The 21,567-nt window shown below is 53.8% G+C and overlaps 1 protein-coding gene across 1 annotated transcript; it reads right to left on the bottom strand.

Moving 5' to 3' along the window:
- Positions 1-68: 68 nt before the first annotated feature.
- Positions 69-20,808, bottom strand: LOC144485853 (uncharacterized). The gene is made up of 2 exons (XM_078203929.1): positions 19,756-20,808; positions 69-542 (listed from the first exon to the last, which is right to left on the bottom strand). The coding sequence occupies exons 1-2, from the start codon at positions 20,806-20,808 to the stop codon at positions 69-71; spliced, it is 1,527 nt and encodes a 508-aa protein (XP_078060055.1).
- Positions 20,809-21,567: the final 759 nt, after the last annotated feature.

Below are 21,567 nucleotides of genomic sequence, written 5' to 3'. Positions count from 1 at the left end.
AGAATGAACATGGTTCAGTCCTGGGTGTGATTAACAGCAGCAATAACAGCAGAATCCAACCCGTGTCATCACTTGTGAACTCGCTGGTGGTTGCGCAGGTAGGTTGACCGACTGAATCTCTTCCCACACTCAGAGCAGGTGAATGTCCTCTCCGCAGTGTGAAGACGCTGGTGTATCTGCAGGCTGGATGAATCAATGAATGCTTTCCCACACTCAGAGCAGGTGGGTGGCCACTCCCCAGTGTGAATCCGCTGGTGTGCCTTCAGGAAGGATGACCGACTGAATCCCTTTCCACACTCGGAGCAGGTAAACGGTCTCTCTTTGGTGTGAACTCGTTGGTGTATCCGCAGGCTTGATGAGTCAATGAATGCCTTCCCACACTGAGTACAGGTGAACGGTCTCTCCCCAGTGTGAACGCGTTGGTGTATCCGCAGGTTGGAGGAGTGAGAGAATCCCTTTCCACAATCAGAGCAGGTGAACGGCCTCTCCCCGGTGTGAACTCGCTGGTGTGCCTGCAAGTGAGATAACCGACTGAATCCCATCTCACACTCAGAGCAGGTGAACGGCCTCTCCCCAGTGTGACTGCGTCGATGAATTTCCAGCTGAGACGGGGATTTGAATCCCTTCCCACAATCCCCACATTTCCACGGTTTCTCCATGGTGCGGGTGTCCCTGTCTCCAGGTTTGTTGTTCAGCCGAGGTGGCCACACAAAGCGTCTGTACAATCTCTTCCTGGTGTAAATGGTGATGGTCTTTCAAACTATGTAACTGTCACTGGAACACTCTCACCCAGATGTTTGTGTCTTGCTGCTTTTCCAGTCACACTGATGTTTAAAACTTTCTGAAGCAAACAGAACAGAAAGACATTTCTCCTTCAAGATTCAAAGGCTAATGATATTCAGATCCTGATAATCGAGTGACTCTGTCAATTCTTCACTTGATGTTTGATTTGAATTTTGTGTCTGCAAATCCTCCCCCTTTGAAGATCCTGTAAAAGAGGTTATAAATTTCATCACTGTCAGTTAAGGATAGAATCTACAATTGGCAGTTGTTAATTTCTATCTTGTTCCCCGAAAGCTGTAAATAACTGTCCCACACTCTCCCTGCATTACCTGGAGTATTGTGTGGAGCTTTTGTCTCCTTACTAAAGGAAGGATACACTTGCAATAGAGGGAGTGGAGCAAGGGTTCATTCGACAAATCCCTGGAAGGGTGGAAGTTTCCTCGGAGGAGACTGGGCCTCTATTCTCTCAAAGTTTCGAAGAATGAGGGCTGATCTTCTATAACTCAACTGAGTTGAGGAGGAACTTCTTCACACAAAGGTTGTGAATCTGTGTAATTCCCTGCCCAGTGAAGCAGTTGAGGCTACCTCATTGAATGTTTTTAAGGCAAGGATAGATACATTTTTGAACAGTAAAGGAATTAAGGGTTATGGGGAGCGGGCGGGTAAGTGGAGCTGAGCCCACAAAAAAATCAGCCACGATCTTATTGAATGGCGGAGCAGGCTCGAGGGGCCAGATGGCCCACTCCTGCTCCTAGTTCTTATGTTCTTATAATAACTCCAGATGTATCAATGTTGTTATGATCCTTATGAGTACAATAACCTTAAAATTAACATTCCCAGACAAACCCAGTGCAATAAAGCAAAGAGAAAGATTTCACCTTCTAATAAATCTTGCAATAATCAAATTAAAATCAACATCAATGAATCATGCATTAACAGACAAACAGTATTTGAAAGGAAGAGGGAAGCTTATGTAGGGATGAGGAAACAAGGTTCAGATGGCTCGATTGAGGGTTACAAGTTAGCAAGGAATGAGCTGAAAAAGGGGCTTAGGAGAGCTAGGAGGGGACATGAGAAGTCCTTGGCGGGTCGGATCAAGGAAAACCCCAAGGCTTTTTACTCTTATGTGAGGAATAAAAGAATGACCAGGGTGAGGTTAGGGCCGGTCAAGGACAGTAGTGGGAACTTGTGTATGGAGTCAGTAGAGATAGGCGAGGTGATGAATGAATACTTTTCTTCAGTGTTCACCAAGGAGAGGGGCCATGTTTTTGAGGAAGAGAAGGTGTTACAGGCTAATAGGCTGGAGGAAATAGATGTTCGGAGGGAGGATGTCTTGGCAGTTTTGAATAAACTGAAGGTCGATAAGTCCCCTGGGCCTGATGAAATGTATCCTAGGATTCTTTGGGAGGCAAGGGATGAGATTGCAGAGCCTTTGGCGTTGATCTTTGGGTCCTCGCTGTCCACGGGGATGGTGCCAGAGGACTGGAGAATGGCGAATGTTGTTCCTCTGTTTAAGAAAGGGAATAGAAATGACCCTGGTAATTATAGACCGGTTAGTCTTACTTCGGTGGTTGGTAAATTGATGGAAAGGGTCCTTAGGGATGGGATTTACGACCATTTAGAAAGATGCGGATTAATCCGAGATAGTCAGCACGGATTCGTGAAGGGCAAGTCGTGCCTCACAAATTTGATAGAATTTTTTGAGGAGGTAACTAAGTGTGTTGATGAAGGTAGGGCAGTTGATGTCATATACATGGATTTTAGTAAGGCGTTTGATAAGGTCCCCCATGGTCGGCTTATGATGAAAGTGAGGAGGTGTGGGATAGAGGGAAAGTTGGCCGATTGGATAGGTAACTGGCTGTCTGACCGAAGACAGAGGGTGGTGGTCGATGGAAAATTTTCGGATTGGAGGCAGGTTGCTAGCGGTGTGCCGCAGGGATCAGTGCTTGGTCCTCTGCTCTTTGTGATTTTTATTAATGACTTAGAGGAGCGGGCTGAAGGGTGGATCAGTAAATTTGCTGATGACACCAAGATTGGTGGAGTAGTGGATGAGGTGGAGGGCTGTTGTAGGCTGCAAAGAGACATAGATAGGATGCAAAGCTGGGCTGAAAAATGGCAAATGGAGTTAACCCTGATAAATGTGAGGTGATTCATTTTGGTAGGACTAATTTAAATGTGGATTACAGGGTCAAAGGTAGGGTTCTGAAGACTGTGGAGGAACAGAGAGATCGTGGGGTCCATATCCACAGATCTCTAAAGGTTGCCAGTCAAGTGGATAGAGCTGTGAAGAAGGCCTATAGTGTGTTAGCTTTTATTAACAGGGGGTTGGAGTTTAAGAGCCGTGGGGTTATGCTGCAACTGTACAGGACCTTGGTGAGACCACATTTGGAATATTGTGTGCAGTTCTGGTCACCTCACTATAGGAAGGATGTGGAAGCGCTGGAAGGAGTGCAGAGGAGATTTACCAGGTTGCTGCCTGGTTTGGAGGGTAGGTCATATGAGGAAAGGTTGAGGGAGCTAGGGCTGTTCTCTCTGGAGCGGAGGAGGCTGAGGGGAGACTTAATAGAGGTGTATAAAATGATGAAGGGGATAGATAGAGTGAACGTTCAAAGACTATTTCCTCGGGTGGATGGAGCTATTACAAGGGGGCATAACTATAGGGTTCGTGGTGGGAGATACAGGACGGATATCAGAGGTAGGTTCTTTACGCAGAGAGTGGTTGGGGTGTGGAATGGACTGCCTGCAGTGATAGTGGAGTCAGACACTTTAGAAACATTTAAGCGGTTATTGGATAGGCACATGGAGCACACCAGGATGATAGGGAGTGGGATAGCTTGATCTTGGTTTCAGATAAAGCTCGGCACAACATCGTGGGCCGAAGGGCCTGTTCTGTGCTGTATTGTTCTATGTTCTATGTTCTATGAATAGACAGGATAAATTTGTCTTTAAATATCTCAGACAATAAAACAGGTTCCACAAAATCACAAACATTTTCCCCCTCACCATATTTGGCTCTAATTCCAGTTCCAGAGTCCCACAACTCTCTGTATTTCCCAGAGGGAGAAAGAAAGTGTTTTCCTCACAGATGTTGCCCAGAGGAGGAGGTTTGAGTCTGTGTGTGAAGTTTGAGTGTGTGTGTGAAGTTTGAGTCTGTGGTGAAGTTTGAGTCTGTGTGTGAAGTTGGAGTCTGTGGTGAAGTTTGAGTCTGTGTGTGAAGTTTGAGTCTGTGGTGAAGTTTGAGTCTGTGTGTGAAGTTTGAGTCTGTGGTGAAGTTTGAGTCTGTGTGTGAAGTTTGAGTCTGTGGTGAAGTTTGAGTCTGTGGTGAAGTTTGAGTCTGTGTGTGAAGTTTGAGTCTGTGTGTGAAGTTTGAGTCTGTGTGTGAAGTTTGAGTCTGTGGTGAAGTTTGAGTCTGTGGTGAAGTTTGAGTCTGTGGTGAAGTTTGAGTCTGTGTATGAAGTTGGAGTCTGTGTGTGAAGTTTGAGTCTGTGGTGAAGCTACAAACAGAAGCTGTTCTGTTTCAAATCAAACTGCGGGACTTGGAAGAAAATGATGGGAAGATTTTGCAAAGTCCCCTCCCCCACTCCCTCAGCTGGCAGCCCAGCACGCAGGCGCAGAGAGCGCTGCTGAGCCGAGCTGTCCGGAGCAGGCGCAGAGAGCGCTGCTGAGCCGAGCTGTCCGGAGCAGGCGCAGTGCGGCTGCCGCCAGCGGTCGCTCTCGATCTCTTTTTGAAGCAGCAGCCGCCGGAGAGAGAGGGGGGGAGGGGGAGATCACCGAGCGGCTTCTCGCTCTGGCCGGAGCCGGTTGCCTGGAAACCTTGGCTCGAGGAAGCACAGGGGGAATGGAAACAATGGGAGGTGGAACAATGGGAGGGGGCGTGTCCGCGCGCCTGGGCCTGCGCACTGGAACCCCACGACGTCATGGCAGAGCAGACTGATTCCTATTGGCTGATTCTAGCGTAGACGTTCCCAACGCTCAGTCTCCCATTGGAGGAAAAAGACAACATTGCGGATTGGACAACAGCTCCACGCGTTCGGAGGTCAAAGTGTCTCCGGCCCCACGTGGGCTCGGGTTTCGCTGCCTATTGTCTTCATTGACCAATGGCAAGAGCTGGAGGACCGGAAGAACTCTGATCATCCAGCCAATCAGTGGCGGGTTTTGTGCCAATGGCTGCACGGGTCATCCTGATTGTCTGAACGTGGAGCTGGTCAAGCGGCTGCTTCCCTCTTAATGAAGATTGAGCTTCAGACGGCCTGAGACGTGCCTCCTCTCGGACAACACCCAGTTTTGTTTCCGGGGTGAGGTGGATTCGTGTTCGCCCGAGTAGCGGGGGGCCCCGGGTCGGAGCCGGGCGGAAACTGTGGGTTTGTTTTCTTTTCTTTTTTTGTGAGTACCTTTATTTTTTTTTTCTCTCGTTTTTGCTCACGGAGACGCCCGGTTTTTGTTTTTGTTTTGTTGGGTTTGTTTGTTTTTCGCTCCCTGCGGGGAGGAAGGAGGGAGGTGAGCTGCTGCCTGCCTTGCCCGGCCTGCCTGTTGCCTGCCTGCCTGCCGTCTGGCCTGCTTACCTGCCTGCCTGCCGTCTGGCCTGCTTACCTGCCTGCCTGCCGTCTGGCCTGTTTACCTGCCTGCCTGCCGTCTGGCCTGCTTACCTGCCTGCCTGCCGTCTGGCCTGCTTACCTGCCTGCCTGCCGTCTGGCCTGCTTACCTGCCTACCTGCCGTCTGGCCTGTTTACCTGCCTGCCTGCCGTCTGGCCTGCTTACCTGCCTGCCTGCCGTCTGGCCTGCTTACCTGCCTGCCTGCCGTCTGGCCTGCTTACCTGCCTACCTGCCGTCTGGCCTGCTTACCTGCCTGCCTGCCGTCTGGCCTGCTTACCTGCCTGCCTGCCGTCTGGCCTGCTTACCTGCCTGCCTGCCGTCTGGCCTGCTTACCTGCCTGCCTGCCGTCTGGCCTGCTTACCTGCCTGTCTGCCGTCTGGCCTGCTTACCTGCCTGCCTGCCGTCTGGCCTGCTTACCTGCCTGCCTGCCGTCTGGCCTGCTTACCTGCCTGCCTGCCGTCTGGCCTGCTTACCTGCCTGCCTGCCGTCTGGCCTGCTTACCTGCCTGCCTGCCGTCTGGCCTGCTTACCTGCCTGCCTGCCGTCTGGCCTGCTTACCTGCCTGCCTGCCGTCTGGCCTGCTTACCTGCCTGCCTGCCGTCTGGCCTGCTTACCTGCCTGCCTGCCGTCTGGCCTGCTTACCTACCTGCCTGCCTGCCGTCTGGACTGCCTGCCTGCCTGCCGTCTGGGCTGCCTGCCGTCTGGACTGCCTGCTTGCCTGCCATCCGGCCTCTGGAGGGTGTGCTCTCCCCGGGGGGAGGGAGGAAGAGAGTAACTGGAGGAGAAGGGGGGGGGCGAAGGCGTTTGGACTGTCTCTTCTCCATCTGCATTGGGGGGGGGTGAAGACCTTTTTTTCCTAATTCCCCTACCCACTGCTGCTATCCCCAAGATTGGTGCACCCTCCCCTTTTTCCCTCCTGACTGGGGCACCGGCCTTGTGCCTCATCTCCCTCCCACTGCTCCGACCTCCTCTCTCCCTCTCTCACTCCGGGGAGAGAACACCTACACCCCTACCCACCTACCCCACCCTCCCTTATCTTCCCCATCCCACATACGCCCTGCCGTGCATCTGGGCAGTCTCGGGGTGGGTGTAGCACTTCCCCTGATACAATGGCGACATCACCAGCGTCGCCGGTGGCAGGGCCTTCTCGGCCCACCTATGCGGGCGTGGCGGCTGCCAGAGCCCCCGCCGCTCCCAAGGCCCTGCCGCCATTCTCTTTAATCACGCGGCAGCTCGGGGTGAAGTGCTACGCCCACCCCGACATGTCTATCGAGGCCTGCGTCAAGGCAATGGCTGGGGTTGTCGGCCCCTCAGCCATTGTCGCGGCCTCAAAGATGTACGGCCGGGCCGTATTCTTTCTGAAGGCCGAGCGGGCGGTTCGCCTCGCCCTGGAGAGGGGGCTCACGGTGGGCGGGACGTTCCTGGCGGTGGACCCATTGGAGGCCACCGCCCACAAGATAGTAATATCGAACGTCCCGCCCTTCCTACCAAGTGAGCTCCTCCTCCCCCACGTCCATCTACTGGGGGAGGTCAGGTCCGGGGTGCAGCCGATCCCGCTCGGCCTTCGGGACCCCTCCCTCCGCCACATATACTCCTTCCGGCGCCAGGTTTTTGTCCGCCTGGCCCGGGAGGAGGAACTGGAGGGAGGGTTCAATGTCCCCCACGAGGGGACCACGTACCGGGTCTTTTGGTCCGCGGACGGTGTGCGGTGCCATGCCTGTAAGGAGGCGGGGCACGTGAGAAAAAACTGCCCCGTCTCCAAGGCCGCCGACCACCAACCCAAGGCGGCCGCAGCTGGCACCGCAGCCCCCCCTCCCCCCAAACGAGTACCATCCGCCCCTCCGCGAGGGGAGGCCACGCCGGCAGCAGCTGCCACCTCAGCTGCCGGCGGGGGGGGAGCGGAGCCCCCGCGCGGCCAAAAGGCCCATAAGGGACCTACAAAAAAGAAGGGGGGTACCGGAACCCCGGCCCCCAGGGAAAACACCCCAACCACCCCGGCAGCCGGCTCGGGGACCGCCTCAGTCTCCACCTGCGCCCCCCCCCCCCACCACCACCACCATCTGCCGGGCCCGTGGGCTCTCCGGGGCCTAGTGCTGGGTCCGGCGCCCGGGATCATGGGCCCGAGCATGGGGGGGTAAGCGACCCCGAGCCGGCAAAACTGGCGACGCCGCCACCTCGGGGGGACGTGACGGGAGAGCAGGGGGGGCGCGGCAAGGCGAAGAGGGGCGGAGGGCGAGGGGCCTCGCCTGCCCGAGGGCAGGTTAACAAAAAGAGGCGGGGCCCCTCGGGCACCGTAGAGTTCGAGGTCTGCGTGCCCCTCCCCCCTTGTGAGTCATCTCCTGCCGTGCCCCCACCTGTCTTTGTGCCTTGTCCCCTGAAAAAAGGGGGCAAGGCACCCTGTAAATCCAAGCATGTGTTGCCTCAGTCCCCCGGCGAGGAGTCTCCGGGGCCGGGTGGCAGCGGGGCCCCCACGGTTCCGTTCCACCCGGCCGGTTACAACCCGGAGTTCTTCTTCAGTCTGTCGGGGGACTGGGGCGACACTCCAATGTTCATGTCCTCGTGCGACGGCGGCGAAGAGACGATCCACTCGTCCTCTCCGTCCCGACCTTGGACGCTGGACATCCCCAACCTCAGTCCGAAGGATACACCGGACCTGGGGGGTGTCCAAGCGTCTGGGGCGGGGGGGGGGGCTGGGCCGCCGTCGCACGGGGGCCCGCAATCCGGGAAAGGTGAGCCCGGGGGGAACCCCTCCTCCACCGATCCTGGGGGTGGGATCGGGGAGGGGCTAGGGCTAGTTGGTGGCTCCGTGCCGCCCGCCGTACGTCCTGCGGCGGGGGACTCGGAGTCGAGGGGCGACCGCCCTGAGGAGGTCAGCGGCTCGGTGGAGGGCACGGGGACACTTTCAGAGTCTGCCCAGAGCGAGGCGGGGGACTCCCTCGTGCCCCCCACCGAGTCGTCCCTCATCCCCTCCAAGGACCTCAGGGTCTTTATCCGTAGCCATTCCGGTCGCTCCGACATAATCCGGCTAGCCCTCGGCCGCTGGCCGGACCTGGCGCGGCTCGTCCGGTCCGTGAAGGCATGCTCGCATGCCTCCGCGGGCCTGGAGAAAATAGAGCGGCGCTGGGTACTGCGGTTCCTCCACAGGCTCGAAAAGGTGGGGGGTGGACTGGTGAGAATTGCGCCAGCGCCCCCCCACACACCTAGTTAAGTGGTGACGGTGGCACAAAGCTGCTGACATGAAGGTGACCATAGCCAGCCTCAACATCAACGGCAGCAGTGGGCCACACCGCAGGTTCCAGAACTTCTCGGTCCTCCGTGACGGGAAGTATGCGGTGTGTTTCCTGCAGGAAACCCACACCGTTCCGGGAGACGAAGCCCAATGGCTCCTGGAGTGGCGAGGGGGGGTCTACATGAGCCACCTCACGCTCGCTTCTTGCGGGGTGGCTATCTTGTTGGCCCCGCATTATAAGCCGGAGATCTTGGGGGTCAAGGAGCCGGTGCCAGGCCGGTTGCTGCACTTGACGGTCCGTGAGGGGGGCGTGGTCATTCACTTGCTGAATGTCTACGCCCCGACCGCTGGACCGCAGCAAACGACTTTCTACGAGAAAGTGTCCGCTCACATCGACACCATCGCGGGGGGCGAATGCATTATCCTCGGGGGAGATTTCAACTGCCTCCTCGAGGCACGGGACCGCACCGGCCCCTGGCTGCGCACTCTGGCGGTGGTGAAGTTGCGGGACCTGATCGGGTCCCACGACTTGGTGGACGTCTGGAGACATCTCCATCCTGGCTCCAGCGCCTTCACTTTCGTGAGGCCTGGAGTCGGAGCGTCCAGGCTCGACCGCCTTTACATTTCGAAGGCGCACGTGTCCGGCATGTCCTCTGTCTCCATGCGGCCGGTGTCGAGCACGGACCACAGCCTGGTGTGGGCGGACTTTGCGCCGTCTCGCATCCGGCGGGGGTCCGCGTACTGGCACTTTAACAACACGCTGCTGGAGGACGAGCGCTTCCTGGACTCGTTCCGTCGATTCTGGGCCGGCTGGAGAAGGAAGCGGGGAGGCTTCCCCTCCTTGAGGCTCTGGTGGGATGTGGGCAAGACTCACGTCCGTACCTTCTGTCAGGGGTACGCGAGGGGGTCGACAAAGAGGCGGAAATCCAGGCTCGAGGAGTTGGAGAAGGAGGTGCTCGACCTGGAGGCACGTCTCAGTCGGCCTGACGCGGACCCGGCCCTGCGTTCGGAGTACAGGGAGAAGAAGGACGCGCTGCGAGACCTGCAGCTTGCCAGGTCTCGCGGCGCGTACGTGAGGTCGCGGCTCCAGTTCCAGGTGGACCTGGACCGCGGCTCCCCCTTCTTCTACTCGCTGGAAAGAGGGCGGGCTAACCGTCAGCAGCTCCTTACGCTGCTGGCCGACGACGGTTCCCCCGTCTCGGATCCGGAGGGCATCCGGGCCATTGCCCGGGAGTATTACACCTCGCTCTTCTCTCCGGATCCGTCCAGCGAGGATGCCCGCAGACTTCTGTGGGAGGACCTGCCGCAGGTCGGCCCGGAGGGCGTCGGCAGGCTCGAGGCCCCTACCACCATGGCCGAGCTGACCGGCGCCCTAAATGGCCTCAGCCGGGGCAAGGCCCCTGGGCTGGACGGGCTGACAGTAGAGTTCTTCAGGGCGTTCTGGGACGTCCTGGGGAGCGACTACGCGGGGGTCCTGGGGGAGAGCGTCGCTACCGGGGAGATGCCCCTTTCGTGGCGCAGGGCCGTCATTGCCCTGCTGCCCAAGAAGGGGGATCTCCACCTGCTCAAGAACTGGCGCCCGGTCTCCCTCCTCAGCACGGATTATAAAATCTTTGCCAGGGCTATGGCTTCACGCCTTGGATCCGTGCTGGACCACTTGATCCACCCTGACCAGTCCTACACGGTCCCGGGCCGTTGCATACATGACAATCTCCACCTGGTCCGGGACCTAATCCATCACACCCAGAGGGCTGGTCTGTCGGGCGCCTTCTTGTCATTAGATCAGGAGAAGGCGTTCGACAGGGTGGAGCACGAGTATTTACTCGGGACTCTGCGGGCATTCGGGTTCGGGACGCATTTTGTCGCCCGGATCCGATTACTGTACTCTGCCGCAGAGTGTCTGATTAAGGTTAACGGGTCCCTGACGGCGCCCCTTCGCTTCGGGAGAGGAGTACGGCAGGGCTGCCCCTTGTCCGGCCAACTGTATTCCGTATGCGTGGAGCCATTCCTGCGCCTCTTGCGGAGGAGGTTGTCAGGTTTGGTCCTGCGCGGACCGGACGTAGGGGTGGTCCTGTCAGCTTACGCCGACGACGTGCTCCTCATGTTCACGGACCCGGCTGACCTGCGGAGGATGCGAGAATGCCAGGCGGTGTACTCCGCCGCGTCCTCCGCCAGGATCAACTGGGCCAAGTGCTCCGGACTCCTTGTCGGTCCTTGGGAGACGGACCCCCTCCCGGAGGAGCTCAGGCCTTTCACCTGGAGCAGGACCGACCTCCTCTACTTGGGGGCCCATCTCTGCCCAGCCGAGGAATCCTGGCCGGCGAACTGGCGGGAGCTGGAGGCCAAAGTCTCCGCCCGCCTGGGTCGCTGGACAGGACTGCTCCGAGTGCTGTCCTACGGGGCGCGAGCTCGCGTCATAAACCAGCTGGTCGCCTCCATGCTGTGGTACCGGCTGGTCCCTTTGACCCCTCCCCCTGGCTTTGTCACCGATATCCAGAGAACCCTCGTGCGGTTCTTCTGGGGCAATCGACTGCACTGGGTCCCTGCTGCGGTCCTGTATCTCCCGCTTGAGGAGGGCGGACAAGGTCTGGTGTGCCTCCGCACTCAGATAGCGACCTTCCGCCTCCAGGCCCTGCAGAGGTACCTTTACGTTGAGCCCCCTCCACAATGGTGTGCCATGGCGACGTATTTCTTCCGCCAGTGGCACGGCCTCAATTATGACGTGCAGCTCCTGCATATCGAACTGGGGCGTGCTTCGACCGCCCTGCAGGAGTTGCCCGTCTTTTACCAGGACCTCCTCACTGTCTGGAACAAGGTCGCCTCGCGACGCAGCTCTCCCCCGTCAGGAGTAGCGGCTCTCGTGCGAGAGCCGCTGCTCAGGAATCCGCTCCTCCAGCCGTATAACTTCAGGTGGCTGGCGGAGAGGGGGGCTGTGGACGCCGGGGTGACCAGAATCGGGGACGTGCTCGATGGCGGAGGAGCGGGCTGGATGAGTCCCCGCGTGCTGGCTGAGCGCGCGGGGACGTCCGTCCGGCGCGCGGCCAAAGCCATCCTAGACCTTAGGACGGTCGTGCTCGGCCCCGAAACTGCACGCAAACTTGAGACGGCGCAGGCGTGCGGTGGGATCCCGCCCGAGCGTTCCCCTGTTCGGGCGGAATTCCACATTGGCCCAAAGCCTCAGCCCCCTCCCCTGGGTGAGGTACCCCACAGCCTGAGCCGCCTCACGGAAATGCCCTCCGTGCCTTTTTCTACCGCGCGGAGGCGTTTCCCATGCGGGCTGCTGCTGCACACCCTCCACTACCGCCTCCTCGCCTGTCGCCCGGATACACCTTGGCGGGCCTTGTTGCCGCCGGGCGGCGGAGGTCCCCGCTGGAGGTCCCTCTACGGAGGGATCTCCCCCAATTACGTCGGGGACCTGGGGTGGAGGGTGATGCATGCAGCAGTTCCGCACAACCGTAGGATTCACTGGTTCACGGGCTCCGAAGACTGCCCTTTCTGTGGCCTTGTGGAGTCCGTGGACCATGTCTATGTTGAGTGTCTTAGGCTGCACTCCCTTTATGTTTTCCTGAAGAACCTTTTATTGATGTTTTGTTTACACTTCAGTCCCACGCTCCTGATCTACGGACACCCGGTGCGGAGAGGGGAGGGTCGGGATGGCGACCTCCTCGTGAACCTGCTCCTGGGCCTGGCGAAACGCGCCATTTACCGGTCCAGGCAGCGGGCGATCGAGGGGGCCGTCCATCCTGACTGTCTTCCCCTCTACCGCGGCTACGTTCGCGGCCAGGTGTCCCTGGAGAGGGAGCATGCGGTGTCCACGGGCGAGGTTGACGCTTTCCGCGCCCGCTGGGCACCGCAGGGGTTGGGGTGCATTATTGACCCTAATAACCACATTTTAATTTGATGTTTTTAAGTTTCCTTTGCATTTTGATTTCTGTTCGGGCTGTTCCCCCTCCTTTTTGGGGAGCTGCCCCTTTTACTTTGTCCTGATTTAATTTGAGTTTGTTTACTTGGTTTGACCTAAAAAGAGGTCTCTCTGAGTGAAGATTGAGCTTCAGACGGCCTGAAACGTGCCTCCTCTGGGGCAGCGCCTGCACTTTGTTTCCGGGGTGAAGTGGTTTCACGTTCGCCCGAGTAGCGGGGGGCCCCGGGTCGGAGCCGGGCGGAAACTGTGGGTTTGTTTTCTTTTCTTTTTTTGTGAGTACCTTTATTTTTTTTTCTCGTTTTTGCTCACGGAGACGCCCGGTTTTTGTTGTTGTTTTGTTGGGTTTGTTTGTTTTTCGCTCCCTGCGGGGAGGAAGGAGGGAGGTGAGCTGCTGCCTGCCTTGCCCGGCCTGCCTGTTGCCTGTCTGCCTGCCGTCTGGCCTGCTTACCTGCCTGCCTGCCGTCTGGCCTGCTTACCTGCCTGCCTGCCGTCTGGCCTGCTTACCTGCCTGCCTGCCGTCTGGCCTGCTTACCTGCCTGCCTGCCGTCTGGCCTGCTTACCTGCCTGCCTGCCGTCTGGCCTGCTTACCTGCCTGCCTGCCGTCTGGCCTGCTTACCTGCCTGCCTGCCGTCTGGCCTGCTGACCTGCCTGCCTGCCGTCTGGCCTGCTGACCTGCCTGCTGCCGTCTGGCCTGCTGACCTGCCTGCCTGCCGTCTGGCCTGCTGACCTGCCTGCCTGCCGTCTGGCCTGCTGACCTGCCTGCCTGCCGTCTGGCCTGCTTACCTGCCTGCCTGCCGTCTGGCCTGCTTACCTACCTGCCTGCCTGCCGTCTGGACTGCCTGCCGTCTGGACTGCCTGCTTGCCTGCCATCCGGCCTCTGGAGGGTGCGCTCTCCCCGGGGGGAGGGAGGAAGAGAGGACAGAGAGTAACTGGAGGAGAAGGGGGGGGGGGCGAAGGCGTTTGGACTGTCTCTTCTCCATCTGCAGTGGGGGGGGTGAAGGCCTTTTCCTAATTCCCCTACCCACTGCTGCTGCCCCCGGGACCGGCACCCCCTCCCATTTTTCCCTCCTGACTGGGGCACCGGCCTTGTGCCTCATCTCCCTCCCACTGCTCCGACCTCCTCTCTCCCTCTCTCACTCCGGGGAGAGAACACCTACACCCCTACCCACCTACCCCACCCTCCCTTATTTTTCCCTCCACATATACGCCCTGCCGTGCATCTGGGCAGTCTCGGGGTGGGCGTAGCACTCCCTTGATACCATGGCGACATCACCAGCGTTGCCGGTGGCAGGGCCTTCTCGGCCCACCTATGCGGGCGTGGCGGCTGCCAGAGCCCCCGCCGCTCCCAAGGCCCTGCCGCCATTCTCTTTAATCACGCGGCAGCTCGGGGTGAAGTGCTACGCCCACCCCGACATGTCTATCGAGGCCTGCGTTAAGGCAATGGCTGGGGTTGTCGGCCCCTCAGCCATTGTCGCGGCCTCTAAGATGTACGGCCGGGCCGTATTCTTCCTGAAGGCCGAGCGGGCGGTTCGCCTCGCCCTGGAGAGGGGGCTCACGGTGGGCGGGACGTTCCTGGCGGTGGACCCTTTGGAGGGGGGAACCCCTCCTCCACCGATCCTGGGGGTGGGGTCGGGGAGGGGCTAGGGCTAGTTGGTGGCTCCGTGCGGGGCTCCCGGGTCCGCCCGCCCGGGTCTGCGCATTGGAACCCGGAGACGTCACCGCGGAGCAGAGTGATTCCTATTGGCTGATTCAGGCAAAGCTCCATTGTGACATCACAATGCGGAAGTTGTCCAATGAGCTTCAGAGTGAAACTTCCTCCTCTGGACAACATCTGGGAGGAAATCAATGTTTCCCCCTTTCCATTTCTTTTCTCATTCTGGGGGAAATTGGGGACTTGCAGCAACTGAAGGGAAAGGAAGTGAATCCAGTCGGTATATTCCACACATTTTTAGTCCAGTAATTTAGATATCTGTCTGGCAGCCTGCATGGAGATTTCCAGCTCTCTGTGTCCAGGACAGGAAGCAGTGAGCATGGATCTGTCAATCAGCCTCAATCAGCACCTTCAGGAGAATTGGGAGGGTGAATATTAGATACAGCAGAGTGAGAATGGAGGGAGAGTGTGTGGGATGGAGATTTACAGCCTTTGGGTAATGAGAGAGGAAAGAATGTTCCATAGAAACTGGAATTGTCTGTTCTGAATTTCTATCCTGTACTGACACTGATGAATTTTGTAAATTCTTTTTGCAGGATATGAGAAGGTGAGGATTTACAGACAGAAATCTCAAACTAAATGTCACTCTATTCATTGGGACCTGAATGCTATTGGCCTTTGAATCTAGAAGGAGAAATGTTTCTCTGTCCTGTCTGCTTCAGAAGGTTTTGAACATCAGTGTGACTGGAAAAGCACCGATACACACACACCTGACTGAGAGTGTTCCAGTGCACAGACTGAAGAAAGAGCTTTAACCAGTGACACAACTGAAAAAAGCATCTCAGCAGGGAGAACATCATTGCTGTGTTCTGTGTCAGACTTAATTGATGGTCTAACCTGGAGAGTCACAAGGACACCAGCACCATGGAGAAACCGTGGAAATGTGGGGACTGTGGGAAGGGATTCATATTCCCATCTCACCTGGAAATTCATCGACGCAGTCACACTGGGGAGAGACCGTTCACCTGCTCTGTGTGTGGGAAGGGATTCGCTCAGTTACCCAACCTGCTGAGTCACAATCTTGCTCACACCCCGGAGAGACCGTTTAAATGGTCTGACTGTGGGAGCGGATTCAAAAGCTCTCAGGTACTTAGGGTCCACCAGCGCATTCACACTGAGGAGAGACCATTCAGCTGCTCTCACTGCACAAAAAGATTTAGAACATCATCCAACCTGCGGGTGCACCAACGAGTTCACACCGGGGAGAGACTGTTCACCTGCTGTATGTGTGGGAAGGGATTCACTCAGTCATCCCAGCTGCTGAAACACCAACGAGCTCACAAGTGATGACAGGGATTGGATTTTGCTGTTATTGCTGCAGTTAATCACATCCAGGACTGAGCCATGTTCATTCTGACAGTGGAGTGGGAGGATTGGAGTGTTTCTTTCTGCTGGACTGTGCGGTCTCACTTGACCAGCTGTGATGGGCGGGCCACATTGTCTGCAAGTCCCAGACAAGACTCCTGAAACAAGTGCTGTACTCCGAGCTCCGCAATGGCAAGCTGTTGGAGAAAATTCCTAATAGATTCGAGAAATTATAAACCATTCGGCATTTCGGACACGAACAGAACTACCAGCATTGAGTTAAATGACTAAATCAGACACAGAAGCTAACAAGGGACCAGTCTACACACACGAACGTAGTAAAAGATTTAAACAATTAATTCTGATTTAAACATGAATTTTCTGATTTTAAAATGTATGTGAGCTGTATTTTTAAAAGCAATTGTAAACTTTAGCCAAAGGCAGGCTGCTGCAAGGCATGATGGTACAGGGACACTTACAGACAGGCTACATTCTTCAGAACAATGAAGCCACAGAATGTGACAACCTTTATCAGCGAAGTTTCTAACAGAAAGGTTCTCAAGGCAGCTTCATGAATAGGATTGATTCACACTGTCCAGATAAGACAGTGTCTTCTCAGACATGAGAACGTGCATTTGTCTGGTTTGGCCAGTGGCGGAGTAAGAGCCGGTGGGAACATTAACTTTGACCTTTGTAGCTAAGCGTCTGGCGTTGCTAAGCAATAGGGAGACGAAGTGTCTGGATTCTACTGACCACTAAATCCCATTGTGTCAGAGGATAAAATGCAATTGGCTAAAGTATATGACGTGTAATTAAGGATTTATTTGTATAGAAAATGATTTGTTCACACCTAATGAAAGGCAGGAGAATTTCTGATGGAGAATGTATAATTGATCCAGCCGAAGCATTGTACGTCAGAGTTATTGGAGAGATAAGGATGCTTCTCTTCTAGAGAGGCATTTCACTGTCCAATAATTTCTCCCTTCGATTGTTAGTCAGATAAAAGATGTGTCTTTAAACTGGGACACTGGCTTTCATGAGTCGTTGTATTGTCTGAAGGTTTTGGTGATACCTGGTCTCCAGCGGTAATGTACCCAGTGTGTTTTGGGGAATGAACTCAGAAGAATCATTCAACATTCAAACCTGATTCAATTGACAAACAGTTTATTGAGTTACGCCAGCGGGGAGAAGCCACAGGGACTGACCATGTGTAACTCCACCCAACAAAGAATATCATCAATTCTTATCCAGTTACTCAGCCCATCCCAGCTGGACACAATCCAATCAGAATGGTGATAGATTACATACATTATATATCGGTCCAATGAAATCAGTACTGGGCATCATGGGGCTTTGTGATCATCTCATGAACAGATTGATGCCCCCATCATGATGTTTTCCAGACCACCTTAGCTTGGGCTTTCTTTGTACATAGAATCCCTTAGTTTGAAAAGGGGTGGACTAAAAGTTCTCAAATGGACGTCAGCACCCTTCCTTTGTTTTAATCGAATGACCACACGGTCTGGGAAACATTTCTATTGAATAAGCTCTCCTTTTAAACTCTCTTGTTCAGTATCCAATTCCGGAATTTCCCTTTTCATTGCGTCAGGAATAAATCTTTCGACCTTACATAAGAATTAGGAGCAGGAGTAGGCCATCTGGCCCCTCACGTTCTCTGCGCCATTCAATAAGATCATGGCTGATCATTTCGTGGACTCAGCTTCATTTACCTGCCCGCTCACCATAACCCTTAATTCCTTTACTGTTCAAGAATTTATCTATCCTTGCCTTAAAAACATTCAACAAGCACTGGCAGGGAATGTCACAGAAGGCGCCGGAGTGTGGCAACTCGGGGAATTTCACAGTAACTTCACTGTAGTGTTAATGTAAGCCTGATTTGTGATTAATAAATAATAAATAAACAGACTTTGGATGAAGAAGTTCCTCCTCGATTCAGTCCTAAATCTGCTCCCCCTTATTTTGAGGCAATGCCCCCCAGTTCGAGTTTCACCTGCCAGTGGAAACAACCTCCCTGTTTCCAATCGATTCCCATAATTTTATATTTACCATATTTCATAATTTTATATGTTTCGACAAGAGCTCCTCTCATTCATCTGAATTCCAATGAGTATCGTCCCAGTCCACTCAGTCTCTCCTCATAAGCCAACCCTCTCAACTCTGACAGGAAGTTTAACCAAAGATCAATCCAGTACAGGATTGGTCAGAATCATTTCACATGTCTCAAATTGTAACTAAGCATGACAAATTAAAACTCTCATTCTTAAATGTGTGAGTTGTATCCGGATTAAAATTCCTGCATGTTTAGCAAAATATCCTGGAATCAGGCCTCTGGCCATTAAATATGGCTCCACGGTCATAGAGTTTGAAAAAAAATCTTAAGTACACTTCGTTTTTAAAATCTGTTTGATTTAAATCACAGACAGAAATCCTCAAGGCTTGAAGCATTCAACCCACAAATATCATCCACACACAAGCAGAGAAACTTAGCATGTGCTTTACAACAATGACCAAATTAATTCCCTAAGCGTTCTTGTAGTTCTGTTTTTAAACTTCCAGAAATACCTTTAATTAAAGACTCAAAATCAGATTAAATCCCCAGAAAGATAAACCTTAACAAATGTAGCCCAAAACAATGATAAAACACATCTACAAACATCCACATAAAACAAACAAAACACACAGGTTCTCCCATCTCATAAATTTCAAACAATGAATCCTCAGCACTCTCTCTTGCAGCGATAGCTTCTGAAAGCAACAGAGCACTACAAGCTCACAACTCCTTGATTAAAATAAGATACAAGATGCTTAATTCTCCTCTATTATCACTCAAACTGTTTTTTGTTCCATCGAATGGTAGGATTAGAACCATTAGAATCTACTCTCAGAGATCCGCTTTTCAGTCCAGTGCGACTTGGAGTGTACCGTCACTTCACCGACTATCAGGTCACAAGTCCCTCACAACTTTATGATAAAATAATTGATACGATGCCTGAGAACGCTTCTTAACTTCTGAACCAACTACCTACTGCTGTTTGATGATTGGTCAGATCCCCTTTTTACAGATTCGGGTATCTCAGCCACTGAACACCAGCCAATCCTGGAATAAGTTTAATTCTAACTCATTATGAATAAATATTCTCACCAGGTCCTCTGTCAGGGCCCTGCTAAGCAGCTTTAATGGTCCGTGATTGCAGAAACTGAGCAGTCACAGGAATGTGGTCAAGATAGTCCAGTCCCACAATGCCTCACATTCAATCTGCAGTCCTTCAATTATAACAGAATATGTGGCTGTATGTAGCTGCCTCGGCCGTGGTCAACCCCAACACTGCCTTCCTGAACTGCTACAATGCCTGAGGTGTAAGTACACCCACAGTGCTGTTAGGGAGGGAGTTCCAGCTACACATTCCACACTTTCACTAGAATGTAGGTGGATACCAGATTGATATATTCCATTCAACCACACCCAAGGTGAGTTATTCCAATTCCTTTATTGTCCAGGACAATATATTCACAATATCTTTAAAACAGAAATTAAACATTCCCATTTGATTTCAGGTATTAACATATTCTGTTAGCTTGTTCCTTATATTGTCGATGTTAGGCTGGGGTTTTTCCCCTTGGAACAAAGGAGGTTGAGGGGAGATTTGATAGAGGTGGACAAGATTCTGACAGGTTTAGATAAGGTGGACAAAGAAAAGCTGTTCCCATTAGCTGACGGGACAAGGACGAGGGGGTCACAGATTTGACGTTTTGGGTCAGAGAAGCAGGGGGGGATGTGAGGAAGAATATTTTGATGCAGCAAATGGTAATGACCTGGAACTCGCTGCCTAGGAGGGTTGAGGAAGTGGAGACAATAAATAATTTCAAAGGAAATTGGACGGGCATTGAGGGGTTTCAAACAAAAATGCTGACTAAATATCTCTTAACTTCATATCACCTGTCACTCTGTGATCCTTGTGAAATCTGAAACCAGGTATTCGCAACAAGGCTCAAAGAGCATCAGCCCACTGGAGGCAAAGTTGTGAGACCGGCCAGTCCAGCAGGAAGAAACCCTCCGACCCTCCCCATTGACCAACTGTGAGAATGAACAAAATGCAGTCCTGGTATAATTGAGAGCAGGAACAATAACAGCAGAATCCAACCCCTGGAATCACTCGTGAACTTGCTGGTGTCTGTGCAGGGTGGATAAAACACTGAATCCCTTCCCACACTCAGAGCAGGTGAATGGTTTCTCCCCAGTGTGAACTCGCTGGTGTGACTGCAGGGCAGATAACTGAGTGAATCCCTTCTCACATACAGAGCAGGTGAATGGTCTCTCCCCAGTGTGAACACGTTGGTGTGACTGAAGGGTGGATAACTGAGTGAATCCCTTCCCACACACAGAGCAAGTGAACGGCCTCTCTCCAGTGTGAACTCGCTGGTGTGTCCGCAGGTTCGAAGACAGAGTGAATCCTTTCCCACAATGAAAGCAGATGAACGGTTTCTCCCCAGTGTGAACTTGCGTGTGTCTCTGCAGGTTAGATGATTGACTGAATCCCTTCCCACAAACAGAGCAGGTGAACGGCTTCTCTCCAGTGTGAACTCGCTGGTGTCTCAGCAGGCTGGATAATCGAGTGAATCTCTTCTCACATTGAGAGCAGGTGAACGGCCTCTCCCCAGTGTGAACTTGCTGGTGTCTCAGCAGGCGGGATGAGTCACAGAATCCCTTCCCACACTGAGAGCAGGTGCATGGCCTCTCCCCAGTGTGAACTCGCTCGTGTGCCCGCAGGCTGAATGACCGAGTGAATCCCTCCCCACACTGAGAACACGTGAACGGCCTCTCCCCAGTATGAACTCGCTCGTGTGTCCGCAGGCTGGATGACCGAGTGAATCCCTTCCCACACTGAGAGCAGGTGAACGGCCTCTCCCCAGTGTGAACTCGCTGGTGCCTCCGCAGGTAGGATGAAGAAGTGAATCCCTCCCCACACTGAGAGCAGGTGAACGGCCCCTCTCCAGTGTGAACTCGCTGGTGCCTCCGCAGGTGGGATGAAGAAGTGAATCCCTCCCCACACTGAGAGCAGGTGAACGGCCTCTCCCCAGTGTGAACTCGCTGGTGTCTCTGCAGGTTGAATGACTGAGTGAATCCCTTCCCACACTGAGAGCACGTGAATGGTCTCTCCCCAGTGTGGCTGCGCCGATGAGCTTCCAGCTCAGTTGGGTATCTGTATCTCTTCCCACAGTCCGCACATTTCCATGGTTTCTCCATGGTGCAGGTGTCCTTGCCTCTCTCTTGGGTGGACAATCAGTTGAAGCCTCGTCCACACACAGAACACGGGTACAGTCTCTCCCTGCTGTGAATGGTGTGATATTTATTCAGGCTGTGTAACTGGTTAAAGCTCTTTAGTCAGTGTATTGGAACACACTCACTCGAGTGTGGCAGTGTGTTGCTGCTTTTCCAGTCACACTGATGTTTGAAATCTTTTCAAATCAACAGACTGGACAACAATTTCTCTTTCTAGATTCAAAGGACGATGATATTCAGCTCCCAAGGAATATGACTATGTCAGATCTCGACGTGACGTTTGAGATTTCGGCCTGTGATTCCTCTTTCAATATCCTGTAAAACAAGTTTACAAAAGTCATCATTGTCAGGACAGGATAGAAATTCAGAAAAGACAATTCTAGTTTCTATGGAACATTCTTTCCTCTCCCATTCCTCAAAAGCTGTAAATCTCCATCCCACACACTCTCCCTCCATTCTCACTCTGCTGTATCTAATATTCACCCTCCCAATTCTCCTGAAGGTGCTGATTGAGGCTGATTGACAGATCCATGCTCACTGCTTCCTGTCCTGGACACAGAGACCATGACAACGAGGAGTTGCAGTCGGCCATTTGGCTCATCGAGCCTTTTAAACTATTCAATGAGATAATTCATTCATCTACCTCAGCATCATTCTCCCCACACTAAACCCATATCCCTTGATATTTTCAACATCTAGAAACCAATCAATCATTTAAATGGT

This window comes from Mustelus asterias, unplaced genomic scaffold (genome assembly GCF_964213995.1).
Source record: "Mustelus asterias unplaced genomic scaffold, sMusAst1.hap1.1 HAP1_SCAFFOLD_241, whole genome shotgun sequence".
In the NCBI taxonomy this organism is placed as follows: Eukaryota; Metazoa; Chordata; class Chondrichthyes; order Carcharhiniformes; family Triakidae; genus Mustelus; species Mustelus asterias.
Note: the sequence above shows the minus strand (reverse complement) of the source record. Positions and strands in the feature narration are given on the sequence as shown.

Bases quoted from the DNA above. Each gene is read 5' to 3' on its own strand.
- LOC144485853 (XM_078203929.1), bottom strand. From the start codon at position 20,808: ATGGAGAAACCATGGAAATGTGCGGACTGTGGGAAGAGATACAGATAC. The intron at 543-19,755 runs GTTTTATCCACC...TCTGAGTGTGAG, and splicing joins AGTGTGGGAAGGGATTCAGT to ATGGGATTCAGTCGGTTATC.